Source organism: Cavia porcellus, unplaced genomic scaffold, assembly GCF_034190915.1.
Source record: "Cavia porcellus strain 051 isolate PalLab524CR breed Dunkin Hartley unplaced genomic scaffold, mCavPor4.1 scaffold_6, whole genome shotgun sequence".
Lineage (NCBI taxonomy): Eukaryota > Metazoa > Chordata > Mammalia > Rodentia > Caviidae > Cavia > Cavia porcellus.
Window position 1 is genome coordinate 45,253,580 of NW_026947489.1, and position 12,740 is coordinate 45,266,319.

General features: G+C 42.5%; 1 protein-coding gene across 1 annotated transcript in view; it reads right to left on the bottom strand.

Moving 5' to 3' along the window:
• Positions 1 to 12,740, bottom strand: part of Creb3l2 (cAMP responsive element binding protein 3 like 2) — a 106,929-nt gene that overhangs the window by 14,306 nt on the left and 79,883 nt on the right. Inside the window, exons 6-8 of the mRNA XM_003475518.4 lie at positions 11,175 to 11,321; positions 10,586 to 10,644; positions 8,995 to 9,063 (exon numbers count right to left, since the gene is read on the bottom strand). Of these exons, the coding sequence (XP_003475566.1) occupies positions 8,995 to 9,063; positions 10,586 to 10,644; positions 11,175 to 11,321 (275 nt within the window). The remainder of the gene's footprint in view (positions 1 to 8,994; positions 9,064 to 10,585; positions 10,645 to 11,174; positions 11,322 to 12,740) is intronic.

Sequence of the window (12,740 nt, forward strand, 5' to 3'; positions counted from 1 at the left end):
TATGGCTTAATGAATTCTTGGGCATCTGGGAGCAAGGTCTTAATTTGGAGGAAGGAATACTCTTAGTATACATTTATCTGGGCCAAGAGATTTTTCACAATTTGTTATACTGTGTCCAAGGCTGGGTTGAAAATGTGGATTTCTGTCCTATGGTGAAATGTAAAAATAAATTTGATGGCTATCTTCATATAGTTCCTTGCAAAAGAACAGTCAAAGGCAGCTGCCAGCCTTGCCCAAAATAAAGCATCAACCTCTATCTGTAAGGCATATCAAAGAAAATTGGGCAAAACATTCAAAAGCATCCAACAGTGTGAGACACAATCTTATCATAATCAGGAAATGCAACTACAGCTTCATATGTTATCATTATACTCAGTTTGATTTTATTTTTTTCTATTTCATTTATTTACAAGAAGGAAAGAAAGAAATGTGAGCCCTCTCCTGTGAGTCGGCACCATTTGCTGATTGCAGGGGAGGAGAGCAAGGAGTCAACAAGAAGCTAAGACCTTCTATAAGCTGATATCATGCACAGGTTGACTGGAAGACAGCCAGATGCCAGCCTCTTCTGGTAAGCAAGCCAGGAGACAAGAGTCAGTGCCTCCACTACACACACACTGTAAGCAAGTAACTGATCCACAGAAACTCAGGCTGTGATGACAGCTAATAAGGTAAAATAAAACTTAATACCTGTAGTGTTTAGTGTTTCACCGACTTTGCAGACCTAAAGCCAGTAGTTTGATCATCTATTTAGAGGATAACAATACATAATGTAGCATCTATGGGGGATCTTCTGAAGGTGTGGCCATTGTTAATTATCTATTATCTTGTTTCAAAATCCTGTGTCATTCTTATTGTTTTGCTTGGTTTGGTTTTATTCTGTTTTATCTTGTTTGATTTTGTTGTATCTGATGGCATGGGCAGCTATTTTGAAGATCATGAGATATATTATGGTAGCCTTTTTGGATTTACGATTATCTTGTTTTGAAGTCCATATATTGCATTCATTGTTTTGTTTTTACTGGTTCCTTTCTCTTCTGTTTTGTTTGATTTTACTATGTCTGAAGGTATGTGCAGCTATTTTGAAGACAACAAGAGGCATTATGGTAACCACTGTTGATTCCCTATTACCTTGTTTTGAAACTGTGTGTCACTTATATTGTCTTGTTTTGATTGCCTTTATTCTGTTTTAGTTTGCTTGGTTTTATTCTCTCTAAAATAAAATTTTAAAAAGGAAAGAAAGAGAGCAACAGAGTGGAAAGAGTCATATAGTCATTACAGTTGAGAATCTGAACATTCAGAAACCTAATTTCACTGGAGTCAGAAACCAGGAAAATGAATAAATTAATGGGATCCATCACTTGCTGTGTTAGAAGCTTCAACTTCTACAGGCCCTTCCTGTAGACATACTTCCCATGCAATATGGGAGCACATCTTCCTTAGAAATGGAACTTGGTAGCAGATGGTATGGGTGTGCACGTGTGTGTGTGTGAACACTCTCTATATTAATCAGCCTCTTTCAAAATGAAGGAACTTTCTCACATCCTTATGGAAGTACTCAGATCGAAAATTTCCAAATTTCAAATTATGAACCATCAGTAGGTTATGAAATCAACTAGGTTATGCCTGTATATATTTTTAATGGAACAGAATCAAACAAATATATAATATCAGGATATATATATATATATATATATATATATATATATATATATGTTAGGTAACTATTGGCAAAACATACATATTAGCTAACTATGTGATGCATATGTACAACTTTATGGGATATGTTAGGTCTGTTATTTATAGGACACAAAATCTAAAATGATTACACAATCAAAAAATCTGAGTGTCACTTATCTAAAGCAAATACACAAAAAATATCAGGTGATATCAGGTGATCTCACAATGGAACAGATCTGCGTGCAGATCCTTCTGAGACAGAAATCTCACCTGAATCTCTCTCCATCCTGCCATAGCCTTGTCATCTAGAGCAAATGTCCAGCAAGTTTTGAGGGCTGGGAAAAAAGGCTGAAATCTGTCTCAAAGTTTGAGGAGCAATGCTAATACTCAGAAATTCTACACACCCTCTAAAAATATTTAAAAATAATCATGAACTATTTAAAAAACTTTTAAATATTAAACTGTGACATAAAAAAACAAGCATATTAGCTAAACTCCTTATAACCTGAGTTAATACCTATTTGTTTATGAACCTTTGCTAACATTTTGAGGGTTGTTAAAGAGGCTGTGGACTGAATAAAAGAGAAAAAAGACTATATTTATATATAATCTTTTTTCCTGTTTGATTTCTACATTACAGGAGGGTTATTTATTTTGCAGAGAACAGAAGACATTTCTGAATTCCTATATTACCTCCAGGCACAGGAACACAAAAAGAGAATTCTAGAATATTTTCTGGGATTGTGGAACTTCTAACTTTGCCACTAAATTACATTAAAATGCATTTCTAATCTCTCTAGGTAATTTATTCTAATACCTGACAACTTTTTGCAGCTCGCAACATTGTCACATGAAAAGAAAGCCCATACTCTCCATACAACCAGAAACCGGAGACCATGAGAAATGAAAAGTGAATTAAGCCAACATAAAAATTTACTAAAAAAAAGTGTCCTGGGCCATTTGTCTGTCCTCCATGGCTTCTCTGTGAATGGCAGAGGGTGGGCTCGGCCAGTTCCAGTCAGTCTAGAAGAGGTGAGAAGAACTTACACACAAAGATCGTGAAAGTGTGTGGTCAAAACAAGACCTAATAGACACAGCTGTGTGGGCTAAACAAACCAAACCTGAGAGCCAGCACACAGCCAAAGCCCAGTGCACTTAGCTGGAAAGATCTTTACCGGGAATCATTCATAGACTTTAAAAAACAAAGTAAACAAGAGTGAAAGAGAAGGACTCTTAGCTAAGAGGAAGGCAGAAGAGGAAACCTGAGGAATTATTTCTTATCACAATAGAGATGAATGTCAAGTATGTTCCTTACTTCTGTGAAGTCTGGGGAAAGAAAACAATATTTTAAGCTCTCTCTTACTCTGATTCAAGCCAGGCAGACTGCCTACACGGTGCTCCCAATATGTGCTCCTTCCTGCTGCCTCTGCACCAGGTCTGCATGTAGAACACCTGGACTGCCTAGCCTTAATGCACTGAGATGGACAGAACAACTCCAGACTGAAGCCTGGCTCTGCCACATACCCCAGGGGAGGAACAGTCCTCTCAGGTCTTTCGATGCCCTCAAAAAACAGAAATACTGAGAGAAAACAGCTGTTTGGCTGAGTGAGCCAAAACTAAAAGCCCTGTTTTTCATAAAAGTCACTTCTCAAGTTGATTACAAAAGCTAGTATCCTACAAAGATGAAGTAATGTCTCCCCTACAACAAAAGTTAGGTTTATTTACTACTCGCTAAAAAAGCAGTGGGTTCTTCAAGCTTAGCCTTCCTTAGCTGTGTCAAAAACCCACAGAGAGCACAGCATCCGACTGGATCTATCAAGGAGCTGGGGGCAAGGAGAACAGAAGTGGACATGTGGTACTCATCCTGTGTGCTGTTCTGTGAGGAATGACATCATTTCTTGGGCCTAGTAATGATGGCTTGGAATCCCAAATCCAGCACACTGTAAAGGATCTTCATGCACACACCAGCTCAGGTCAGATTCCACTCAGCGCCCCCCAAGAGCTGTTGATAGCTATTCCAATGATGTTAGGGGACCCATGGGTCACCTCATTTTCCCTCCATAGAACAGATTTGGGATAGAGGCCCACAGAGATCTGGAAATGAGCTAAGATAAATCTAGGATCTCAGTTACCAGGACACAGTATAGAAAGGGCAGTGAGGGAGGGCCTGGGGTAAACACATCCCGTTGGTCCTGCTGACACTCATGCCATGGTGAAGGGAGTGGCAGGAGGAGAGTAGAGCAGGTCCTCTAAGATGCTGATGGGCCCTCTCATCCAGGTCTAAAAAACTCAGGCTGGGTCAAAGGAGACACTGGAACAGTAGAAGGAGAAATCAAGATTAAATGAGGCGAGAATTAAGTGGTTGAGTTCTGGTCACTGTTCTACCTCTAAAGGACTGGATGACTTTAACTTCACTGGGCCTCAGCCTTTCCCATAAAATAAAACGAGCAGCAGATAAATAAGGTGATCTCTAATTTCAAACCTAAACTTTTATGATTCTAGAAATCAGTGCTGGAGGAATGGAACTGTAGCTTACGGTCCAACAGAAACATAAGAAGAAAACAACAAAAGGAGCAAACTGAGCCCAGAGCACCTAAAAGTGAAAGGCTGGTTAGGGAAACTGTGCTAGTTTTTCAAAAAGACTACAGAGGGAAGAACAGGATGCCTCAGGGGTGAGATGAGGGCTGGGCCATTTGAGTTTGAGGTCAATGATAAGCTGAGAAAGGCAGAGGCTGTTTCAGTAAGTGAAAACGTATTTCCTGATTGAACTTAGAAGGAAAAGCCCCTGGGAAACCATTTCACTTCCACCCTGCACATCTCTTGATGCCATGCAATTAGTGGATCACTTTAGCAAAGCAAGTGTGAAGGTGCTTTCACACCATGTCAGCTTTCTCCAAGAGGTTCCTGCGGGAAAGCTGAAGAAAGAAAGGTGAAGAGAATGCCTCACGTCCCAGCTGGCCCTGTCCCCTTCCAGTGTCCTGGGCACAGATGAGACCATATTTTTTCCTTAGAAACCAGTGATATCCTAGGAGGCTCCTGGCTAATCTGGAACAAATAAAAAGACTCATGATCTGTTTATCACTCAAGCACTACTGTCCATCTGCAGAGACGGGAAAAGTCCTTGTGTGATGTAGCCTAGAACTAGGAAGGTGGGAAGAGGTATAAATGATGCCCACTTGCCTTTCTGGCCATGCCAGGTCATGGCAAAGAGCCCAAGGTCTTTCCTTCTGGTGGCCCAGGGTCCTGTCCACCCAAAGAAGCTATTTCTACTTCTGTGCAGCTGCCTCCAAAGAAACATAAAGCAAGAAGCAGGGCAGAACTTCAGCAGCACAAACACAGCTGTGCATTTGCTGAGCCCAGCCCTGTGCTTAGTTCAAACACAATGAGATGTGACTCAGGGTCCAGAAGTCATCCCTTGCTACATGCTCCAGTCACCAGTTTGCTGCAGCTGGCTGGGGGAGGTGGGGCGTTTACACTGAGTCATTTTGGTTAGTGTGGTGTCTGCATGATGAGGCACCCTTCAGCCAAAAATGGGGAGAGAAAGGTGGAGAGGACTAGGAAGGACTGGGAAGGATGACAGACCTGCCACCCCTGCCCGTAACTATATAGTAGCTTCCCTTTGATTTATTTGCATCTCATGCAAAAAAAAAAAAAAAAAAAAAAAATTCAAAAGCTTCAAAGCTACTAGTGTTAGATATTATAAGCCCAGGAGCTCCCTAATACAACTATCCATGAAAAGACTGCAAGGAATCAATGGTCAGCCATTCCCATCATGAAAGTGTGTCCACCTGGGGAAGGAAGTTGCATTGAGGGAAAATGACGAGAACACACAGGTCAGCGGTGTGAACCTCAGCAGAGGCTACTGGAAGGAAAGGGACACAGCAGAGTGGGGAGAGACAACAAATGCACCCTACTTATAAATGAAAGAAGCCAGATAGAGAAAAACAATTCGCTGACATTTAGAATTTGTAAAGGAAATAGTCAAAGTCAGAAACAAGAGAATAGAAGTGGGGGTTCTATTCTCAGGGGTTAGGAGGTGCGAAGGGAGGAGCTGTTGGCCCAAGAGCTGAAAACTTTCACTTGTACAGCAGGTAAGTTCTGTGGGCCCAATGTAGAGCATATGGCTATAATTAGTAATGCTGCTTTAATGATGGGTGATCTAGGGTAGCCATGGTCACATTCAGTCACAGCCACCCATCAGAGAAGCCTCACACACCTGTGTCATGAGTTAGATTTTTTTTTTTTTTTTTGAGCCAGGACCTCACTGTGTAGCCCAGCTTGGCTTAAACTCATGGTGATCCTCCTGGCACAGCTTTCCAAGTGCTGGGATTAGGGGTGTGCAGCACTATGTCCAGCTTTGAGGTAGATTTTTAAGACTGAGACTCAAATAACAAACGTGAAGATGTGTACTGACATGATAGGAAAAAGCATCTAATGTATTTTATTAAATCTAAATAGCTTCAAATACAGGAATATGATATAAATTAAAATAAATACATATAAATAGTCCAAAAATGCAACAATGTCTCTAAGTGAAAGGACTGTGGTTTTAAAAAATATATCTAAAATTTTTTAGAATAGCCATATAGTATGTTCATATCTTATCTTCTTTTAGGTTTAAAAAATATGAAGTACAGGTGGAGCTCCATCAAACTAAAAAGTGTGCAGCAAAATAAACAATCAAAAATATAAAGAGGCAAGCTATGGACTGGCAGAAGACATTTAAAACCATATATTGGATATCAGAGGGGGTTAATGTCTGAAATTCACAAGGGATTCATGTAACTCAATGAGAAAATATGAAAAAACAAACAAAACCTAATTTAAAAGTGGGCAAAGGAACTAAAGAGGTATTTTCCCAAAGAAGATGTTAAATGAAAAAGATACATGGAAAAAGTGCTCAACATTACTCATTATCAGGCAAATACAAATCAAAATCATGAGCTGTCACCCTACTGTCAGGGTGTCTAAAAGGCAAACTATGACAAGTGAGGACAAAAGGGAATATCCTACTGTTGATGGGAGTGTAAATTGGTACAATCATTACAGAAGACAAAGTGGAGACTCCTTAAAAGATTAAAAATGGAAATGTCACAGGACTCAACCATCTCACCAGTGGGCACACACATAGAGGAGATGCAATTCTCTCGGGTTCATTAATGATGAGAGACTTTACTTTGGAAAATCACTCTGCTAATAACTAGTAACAGAAATTGATGCGATTTTACAAAGCTATTTCCAAGCCCGTATGGTACTGATCTGGCTAGACAATTACTAGAAACTGCCAGTATCAGAAAACCAGGTTTTAGGTACTTGAGGTACATAAAACAGCAGAATCTATGAAGAATCCCTACCAAAAAACAAAAACAAAGTACAGTGTACAGTAGCCTGTGCTAAATGGCACCACAAGATCATTGGAACTGTGGCAAATACAGAAAGACTGGTTCAGTTCTCTACTATAAAACACTTACAGATAAAAAGAAAAGCATATCTAATGGGCCTATCAGCCAACCAGAATGTATGGACCTTTTTTGGATATGTCATTGAAACTAACAGGGAAAAATAAAAATGTTCAAGATAATCAATCAATCAATCAATCAATCAATTAATCAATCAGGTGCAGCACTGGAGCAGGCGGGAAGCTCCCTGCCCAGACCAGGTGGCTTCTGTGGTCCTTCTTCCCAAGCGTCCTTTGGGCCTCAACCCAGCCTCCTGCGCTCTGCTGCCCCCCTGTGGCTGAGCACAGGTCTGACAGTAGGGAGAGTGCTAGGGACCTCCAAAGTCATCTTTGGTAAGTGTTTTTCCTCCTTTCTCCATCATAACCAGGATTTGTCCCGCTTAGGGACACAGGGTTTCCCATTAGCAAGTGTGAGGAAGACTCCCATCTGCACAAGGTGCTGAAGAGCTATTTACAGACTCTGCCTGGGAAGCAGGAGCCAGAGAACCAGCAAACTTCCAGAAATTGTGGGGAGCAAGAGTGAGGGCAGGTTCGTAAAGGAGAGACAGAGGCCTCGGGGAGACTGCCAGCCAAGGGCAAGCCGTGAAGCCACCATCTGACAGGGGAGTTAGAAACCAGCAGGAAGGAGCCTCTGCAGAGCACTTAAGGTGAACTCTGTTCCACTGGCCTGTGTCACCCATTCCAGCTTCCAGGCACACAGGGGAAACTCCAGACACGCAGGGGAAGCTCCAGCCTCACGCTCCCTCCCATGGTAGTGTTAAATTCTGAGTACAATAGCTGCTGTTTGAACAAGTCATGGAGATCCAGAAATGCATAACAGATGCGACGTTATTACCAGAGCATACAAAAAGATTCAACCTGACCCCATCATCTTTACAGAATTGTTATGAAGCATTCACGCTGAGCACTGAAACGACTCTCTCATCTTGTCTTATGCCAATTTTCCTCTGCTTTGTATGTTGGAGCTGTAACACTAAGGTGGCAAGACGCTCTGACGAGCGCGTGCGTACTCTTTCACAAATGCACACATACTCACACATATGCAGAAAATTCTCAACAGCTGTTTCTTATTCCCGTCCTTAGCCCCTTAGCTATAATCCAGAGTGAAATGTCATTGTGCTCCTTTCTGGACCAGTTCTCTCATCCATATAAGGGGATCACGACCGTACAAAGGGCTAAGTGACTTAGTACCTACAACATGCTAAAATAATACCTGGCACAAGTACTGAAAGAACCCATTAACTTAGTCGCATTATCAGTTTTTCAAAATGGACTGAAAAAGTAATTCATCAGTTGAAAAAATATTTAAGAAAAAAAATTTCTTTCTTTATTTTTAAAATAAATGAGCATCACTTATTACTAAAAATAGGTGGCAATGAAATGGTTAGTCCCTCCCTATCCATATCCAAAATTTGGTGGCATCTCCAGAAAAATTACACTTAAGGAATTATTTCTCTTTAAGATTCCTTTAAAACTTTCCTATGATAGTACTTGTCCTGTTCAGCCTCTCCATCAATTCTTCAGTTTTAGGAAAATTAAGGGATGCATGTATGTGGATATACATGTATGCAAGAGCGCATATACAGTGTGTTCATGTGTCCACATGCCTCTGTTTGTACTGTGCATACATATGTGCACATACGGGTATGTGCTTGTGTACTGTATATATGCCCATGAATCTGCACACGTGTTTAGCATGACCAGCAGGTAGAGAGAAGTTGTTGTGACTTTTAATGGGACATTAAGAGGGACTCCCTGTCCCACCTTCCTCCCCTCTCTAACCCTGGCTTCCTGGCTTCTATCCCTTCCTCCCTATTTTCCATCAGGCAATCCGGGCAGCTTTCACTCCAGCCAGTTACCTATTGGTGTTCTCCAGCACCTCTACTTTCTTCCGAAGCTCCAGATTCTCAGTTGAACAAGACTCCACTCTACAGAGGAAAGAGAGAAAAGAAAATCCATTGTTCTCTCTAGAATACACAGTCAACCAGAAGCTTGGGTGGAGGTAGGTGGGATCTAGGAAAGCAGGGGGAAGAAGTGAGCCAACCTGAGCTGGGAAGTAGATGAGGAGACAGAAAAAAAAAAAAAAAAAAAGGTGGGTGGCAGAATTGAGTAACAAGGGCCTCAGTGTTAGAAGGCAAACAGGGGGCTGGGGATTTAGCTCAGTGGCATAAGCACCTGCCTTACAAGTAGGCAGTCGTGAGTTCGATCCCCGGTACCGAAAAAAGGAAAAAGACAAAAAAAAAAAAAAAAAAGTATAAAAAAAAAAAAGAAGGCAAACAGGATGGTACATCACATAAGCTCTTCATGACAACTTCTTTCCTGCTGTGCTCACACTTCTCCTGCAGACTGCACAAAGCTGAATCTGCTACTATACTCCTGGCCACAGGCAATGATCTGAAGCCATGGGAACTGATGGGGGAATAAGAAAAACACGAGTCCAAGAAAAGGCCCCTGGGTCTTGCAGTCTGTGTGCCCATAAGAGACAGCAAAGAAATCTTCATGGCACCGTCCCAAGTCTGAACGTCCCATAGAAAACAACAGACTGGAACGGAGCTAGTTAACCCTACACCAGGTGACAGACACCCTAACTTCCAATAGGACTTCTGAACCAGCCAGGGTCTGATAACCACTTTTCCTCCCAGATCAAGGCAAGACTCATTTCTCATCAAGGGCCTTCTATCATTTGCATATCTGCTGTCCAGCTGGAGAATGATTTTCTAGGGCTAATAAGAACTGTATTCAGTGTATGCCTGTAACTCCAGCACTTGGGGAGGCTGAGGCAGGAGTTTTCAAGCCCAGCCTGGACCACTTAGAAACTTCACAAGATCCTCACAAAAAAAAGAAGGAAAGAAAATGTTTTAAAGGGGCTGAGGATATAGCTCAGTGTGAAGGCCATGAGTTTAATCCCCAGCACCAGAAAAAAAGATTAATTTATACTTTTCTAACAGCCCTCTAGGCTCTTCAGAAGAACAAAAGGTGGCTTCATGTTGTTGGAAAAAGTCACTCACTCACCCCCACATGAACTATGGTGTTCAGAAAATGAAAACTGCAACTTGACCCACTTTACATGTGGTTTTTTTAGTCATAGGGACTAGGGCCAATGGGAGTTTGTTAAACACAACTGTTTCTTTGGGTTGAAACTGTGTGTCTCCTCTGAGGAGCTCCAGGAACACGTGAAATGTCAATGTTTGTCCTTGTGTGAAAGGCTGTCCCCATCCCCTCAGCACCCAGGCTGGACACATGCTGCTCAAATGCCTAGGAAGACAGAGGGCAATTTTTGCTTCTTGCCACCCTTGTTCCACCCCCAGACAACCACTAGGTGGCAGGCAAGACACAGATAAACTGGGTTTTAGAGGCAACCAGGAAGAGGTGTTTGGCTTCTCCCAGACGCCCCCATGTAGTCTCTCTGTGAATATGTACCCAGACACAACCAGAGTCTCAGTAGCTTACTTTTTCTCCAAGCTGTCCATGTACTCTTTCTTCTTTCTCCTGCTTTCCTGCGCAGAAATCTGAGAAGTAAATGTCAGGGAAAGGATGAGTTCATTACATGGGTGAGGAAGACAGGAGGCTGATGCACAGACCTCAGAAAAGTGCTGCTCACTTCTGTGGCCGCTTCCCATCTGTTTAACCTGCTGGCTTATTCTCCGGCCACCTCTCTGTCGCTGCTGGTCCCACCAGTCTATGCTGGCACTAATCTCCCACTGATCTGGGACACTGAAGGGGGCAACTGGCTTCTCAGAAGCCAAAACCAACTTGTGGGGATCAAATCATGGCTAAGGCCTCCAATAAGCAATGCCAACTCTCTGGACCTTGTGTGGCTCAACTGTGATATTAAACAAGACAGCTGGGCTTGGATGTGTAGAAACTTGGAGCTGATGTTTCTCTAGAGGGTGCCCCTCTTCTGGCCAAGGGAGGGGAGGCCTAAGCCTGACCCCCACCATGGGACGGGGCAGCTTTGCCCCCTAGGAAGGGAGGGAGGACCTTTGGGCTTACATCTGCTGCCTCTGCTCATGGAAATGCCAAGATTTGGGGGACTCACCTTGTTCTTGATTTTCCTCCGGATTTTCTTCAGGGCTTTTTCCTCTGATTTTGTCAGGGGCAGCTTGGTGGGGATAGGATAGCCCTCGGCAATCAGGGTCCTCTTCTCCTCCTCCGTCAGGACCAGTGGGCCTGATCCCTGCAGTTTCTGTGCAGATCAAGGAGCACAGAGAGCTCAGCTAGAAGGGAAAGTGAGCTGAGGTGGTAAAACCCTATTCTAAAGTCTAAAAAAGACTATGCAAGAGAAGGAGCCTCATGTACCCTGCATGTAGCATGGCTGCCTTGAAGTAGTAATAAAGATGGAGAAGAAATGTTTGTGTGAGTGCTTTAACCCGAGGACTAGAATGCCTGGGAAAGAATAAGTGGCCTCTGTGTGTTATTCCCAGGAAGCACCCCACGAGCACCCTATGCATCATAAGTATGGGGTTCACGGTCCACGTGCTTGGAGATTTCCTGGCCCTGGAGTGAAGGGTCCCCTTGGAGCCCTGCTCGGTGCAAGAGTTTTGTGGTTCTTCGTGAAGACGTACTTTGTGCAGACTGTGGTGAAGATGTACTTTTATAATGTAGTCTTATACACTGGGTTGCCCCTCCCCTCCATGTACAGCTCATGCATCTGAGTCCTACAGACATATGTATAGGACCTGCAAATGTACAGGACCTGTCCATGAGTGTCTCTGGCTGTCCAGCCACGATAAGAGCACTGTGGTGCATGTCACTCAGCCCAGACTAGAAGCTGAGCTGCTACTAAGTACCATCTCTATGTCTTACCCATGGAGGACCCAAAGCTAACCCTGTCTCTCAGGTAGTTTGTGAGCAAGACTATAAGGCTGAGTTGACTGTCATGAAGAGTAAGTCATTAAATATTCAGCTCTAATATTAACTGAAGGTGTGTTAAAATGTGCAGAAAGAGAACAAGTATATGAGCTTGTGAGCAAGAGGCTGAGGCTAGCAATTCTGAGTCATCCCTCACCTTTCACATATAGAAGGACTCTATTCTCCAAATAAAAAGCAGAGATCATTAATATGTTATCATTCTTAAGGTGAACTGGTTTCTAAAGATGGGCACATGCCTGTAACCCCAACAACAGGGAGGTTGAGGCAGGAGGATCACCACAAGTTCCAGGCCAGCCTGGAGAACAAAGTAAGTTCAAGGCCAGCCTGAACTGCATAGTAAAACTCTGTCTCAAAAAGACAAAAACAAAAACAAAAATGAAACCCAAAGAACAACAGAACAAAACCAGCGAACTGGTAAATTGGTTTTTATATAGTCTTCAAAAATTTGTCAATTTATAACAGGTAAATTTAAATAAAATACAATCTTTATAATTGTAGCCAGTTTGGGCATTTTGGTACAGCAACACAAAACAGCGTAAGGCACTTAGCCATTAAATAGATTTCATTAAGACAGTAAAACTCATGCCAATGTAGTGGTACGTGTCTGTACTCTCAGCACCATGGAGGTTGAGGTTGCAGGTCTGAGTCCAGTGTCACCAGCTTGGTCACTTAGACATCTGGTCTCCAGATAAAAAGGGCTGGGGTTCAGCTCAGTATGAGTTCCCAGTTTACC